Source organism: Microtus ochrogaster, chromosome 22 (genome assembly GCF_000317375.1).
Source record: "Microtus ochrogaster isolate Prairie Vole_2 chromosome 22, MicOch1.0, whole genome shotgun sequence".
NCBI lineage: Eukaryota > Metazoa > Chordata > Mammalia > Rodentia > Cricetidae > Microtus > Microtus ochrogaster.
Window position 1 is genome coordinate 6674654 of NC_022023.1, and position 3941 is coordinate 6678594.

General features: G+C 43.6%; 1 protein-coding gene across 1 annotated transcript; it reads left to right on the plus strand.

Annotated features, from left to right (window-relative positions):
- Positions 1-1638: 1638 nt before the first annotated feature.
- Ccdc89 (coiled-coil domain containing 89) lies at positions 1639-2970 on the plus strand. The gene has a single exon (XM_005357583.3). It carries the CDS (start codon positions 1661-1663, stop codon positions 2771-2773), a length of 1113 nt encoding a protein of 370 aa, XP_005357640.1. The 5' UTR covers positions 1639-1660; the 3' UTR covers positions 2774-2970.
- The last annotated feature ends 971 nt before the right edge of the window (positions 2971-3941 follow it).

A 3941-nucleotide genomic window follows, 5' to 3' on the forward strand; every position in this document is an offset into this window, starting at 1 on the left:
ATATACATATATATGAAATACTGTTCAGTACCCTTTTAATCTGATCAAAAGTGTATCTATATATACATATATATGAAATATTGTACAGTACCCTTCTAATATGTATAGTATTTATACTTTTATTAGTTAAAAAAGTTTTAAAGTCTGCCGGGCGGTGGTGGCGCACGCCTTTAATCCCAGCACTTGGGAGGCAGAGGCAGGCGGATCTCTGTGAGTTTGAGACTAGCCTGGTCTACAAGAGCTAGTTCCAGGACAGGCTCCAAAACCACAGAGAAACCCTGTCTTGAAAAAAACCAAAAAAAAAAATTTTTAAAGTCTGAAACAGCCAAATTAGGAAAGTTCATAGTCCTCAGCCTTGCAGTCCATGTATAGACAAGAAATTTGTGATATGGAAAATAATCTCTAAGATTTGAGACCAAGGGGAACATCTCAACCCCTTTGACTTATGTTTTGTGCCCAGTGAAAGCTGAAGTATTTGAACATCCCCCCAATAGTTACAAGGGCACATAGACATCTTTGGATGTGTGTTGATGAAGTCTAACTCCTCAACACTGTCATTGCACAAAGAGCCAACTATTTCTCTCTCCCCAGGTTTGACAATAACAAGTTTATTTTGAGCACTAAATTCTGTACCTTTCTCTTCTTCAGTTATCTTTCTAACGTAAGTATTTCCTGTGCCATGAGAAACTTCCTTTGGACATGGTAATGATCAATAGCTGCTTCTTTTGGATATTTAAGTTCAATCTTTTTAATTATTATAGGGCAGACAGCAAAAACCATGCACAAAATATTTTCTTCAGATTATTATCCCAAGAAAGGGCTTCTGACAAGGGCAATTCCAGGTTCACAATACAGCTGACTTATTCTGTTTTTTAATGAATTTTTTTATTTTTCTTTTAACATGATGTTCTAATAATCCCTATAAGCTTTATATTAAAATGTCGGTGTTTTCTGACAAGCTAATTAAAGGCATTCGATTTTTACCGTTGGCCTCTGTTCAACGTATTTATCTCGGTTTCTCCAGGGTGCTAGGCACACGTGGAACTATCATTTCTTTTTTCTTCTTTGAGGATTTGATCGCATCTATATTGTTCATTGTTTCTCCTTCTGTAAATTTATTTTCCGAATAGAGAAAAACAGGAGTGCTGAGTGTCTAAGGGTATCCGTTCCCAGACAGCACTAAAGAAACAAAAGAAATTTCAGTTAAAACAGCTGAGCTGAGCACTTGGGTTCTGACTGTCCTTTGTTGAACAGGGCAACTGTGCCTCTACAGACAGCAGTGCAGTGTCTTTTAAGGACCAAGAGGAGGCCTACGTCTCTGGGGCTTGCTTTGTTTATTCTTACCAGAAATCAGGCGGGGTCAGAGCCCCGTTGTGCATAAAAAGCCGACTTTGTGGTTGCTTCTCGGGGTTGCACAGGCAGAACCGTGGCAGGGATCTGAGAGCTGTGATTGGTTAAGAACAAAAAAGGGCGGGCCGTAGCCTGACCAGATTGGCTCTGGAAGCCCCCTGTTACCTCACTGGATTCTGAAGGTCTGCCCACCAATTACAGGACTCCTTACTGGAAAAACCAACTGCCGGAGCGTGCCAAGAGTCCATAGCAACGCCCTTTTGAAATCAGAGGGGGGAAAGACTGCAGTCAGCTTTCAGGCCGAGCGTCTATGCCTCAGGACGGGAAGACGCTTAGGATGGATACCCCACCCCCCGACGAGCCCCTAGGGAAGCAAAACGAAAATCTGCAAAGCCAGGATGAGGAACTGGGGTTTAAGGAAATGGACGGTCTGAGAGAAGCTTTGGCCAACCTTAGGGGACTGTCTGAGGAAGAGAAGGGCGAGAAGGCAATGCTCCGCTCCCGCATCCAAGAGCAGTCCCAGCTCATCTGCATCCTGAAACGCAGATCCGATGAGGCTCTGGAACGCTGCCAGATCCTGGAACTGCTCAACACTGAGCTGGAGGAGAAGAGGATGCAGGAGATAGAGAAGATGAAGGTCCAGAGTGAGCACGTTCAAAAGCTGGAGGGTCGCTTTATGACCCTCGCAGCCAACCACGAGCTGATGATTCGCTTCAAGGACGAGCACAAGAATGAAAACATCAGACTGAAGGAGGAGAACGAGAAGCTGAAGCGGGAGAATAGCAGCCTCTTCAGTAAGGCTCTGAAAGACCAGGAGGCCAAGGTACTGCAGCTTACCGCACACAACAAGGCCTTGGCGGAGGAACTGCAGGTCTTGAAACAGAGATGTGCTCACGATGCCAGCCAGGCTCAGGCCCGAGAGAAGGAGCTGCTGGGTCTGCAGAACCAGCAGGCCTGTGCCCATGCCGAGGAGAGAGAGCAGCTGCTCAGCCAGCTGCAGAGCCTCAAGCAGCAACACCGGCAGGCCACCGAACAGATGGCGAAGGACCAGGAGGCTCACAGCAGCCTGAGCCAGGAGCTGCAGGCTAGGCTGCAGACTGTCACGCGCGAGAAAGAGGAGCTGCTGCAGCTGTCCATGGAGAGGGGCAAGGTTCTCCAGAACAAGCAAGCGGAGATCCGCCAGCTTGAGGAGAAGCTGGAGACGGCAGCCATGGCCAAGAAGCATGCACTCGAACGCTTCGAGCAGGAGGCGGTGGCCGTTGACAGTAACTTGAGGGTTCGAGAGCTTCAGCGCAAGGTAGACGGGATCCAAAAAGCTTATGACGAGCTCCGTCTCCAATCAGAAGCCTTCAAAAAGCACAGCCTGGATCTTTTAAGCAAGGAGAGAGAACTTAACGCCAAACTCCGCCATCTCTTCCCATAAGGGAAATTCTGCCTCCCGTTGCCTGGGGTTAATACTTCAGATATTGTGCCGTAGCTTTATGGCAAAAGCAAATATAATTCATTTACTATACTTTTAAGTACAAAACCACTTTACTATGACACTGTTGTTGTTGCTGTTGTAAAATTATTATTAATGTTCAGTTCGACCACCTAGAATACATTTAAGATTAACCAGAGTCCCCACTGTGCCTTTGAAATTTTCTCTTTTTGTTTGTTTTCTTTATTATTTATTATGTATATAGTATTCTGTCTGCATGTACACCTGCAGGCCAAAAGAGGGCATCAGATCTCATTACAGAAGGTTGTGAGCCACCTTGTGCTGGGAATTGATCTCAGGACCTTCAGAAGAACAGTCAGTGCTCTTAACCTCTGAGCCATTTCTCCAGCCCCAAAGTTTTCTTAAGATTATCTGTTTCTTCTACCTCACAACTTACTCATCTTCAACCTCAGATGTCTTCCTATTGCTTAAGATTTATGATTTCAAGGATCCCGAAATGAATGTGCTATTGTGAAAAAAAGGAAAACGTAGCCCCATTGACCGTTGCAGAGAGTTAGGCCTACTGTAGCACTGTAGCTAAGATCATAAACAGACGTTAGCCCGATTCACAATGAAAAGAGTCTGATTTGATCTGATTTTGTATTAGCTAGGCAAACCAAAAGTTTGACCGCTCACTGGCTTACCAAAATATAAAAGCCAGCTCTGTTACACTCATTCTATTGAGCATTGAGATTCAAGTTCACCGAGTCATTAATTTTAACATTTCCTGCAAGTTTAGCTTACTCCCACTTTCTTGGTTTTTCTCCTGAGTCACAGATAGGATTTAGATGTGCTGTACTGAGACTCTCAATGGTTTCTTTTTCTATTTTTCAGTATGCTAATAGGCAAAAGCACCTCAATTTAGGGAACCAGTCATAGCAGACTGTGTTTGTTTTTCCAGTAACTTATATACTGTTTTCTGTCAATACATTTCTATAATTGAATTTGCATTTCAGAAGTCTAAGCTGAATGTACATATATATGTACATATATACATACTTAGGAATTTTGTAGGAATAATTTTTGTAGAAATAGCTATTTAACATGGCAGTTAAATATAGACTTCTTAATGTTCTTAAAGAAGTAAAGTCTTCAAGTTAATTACCAAAAT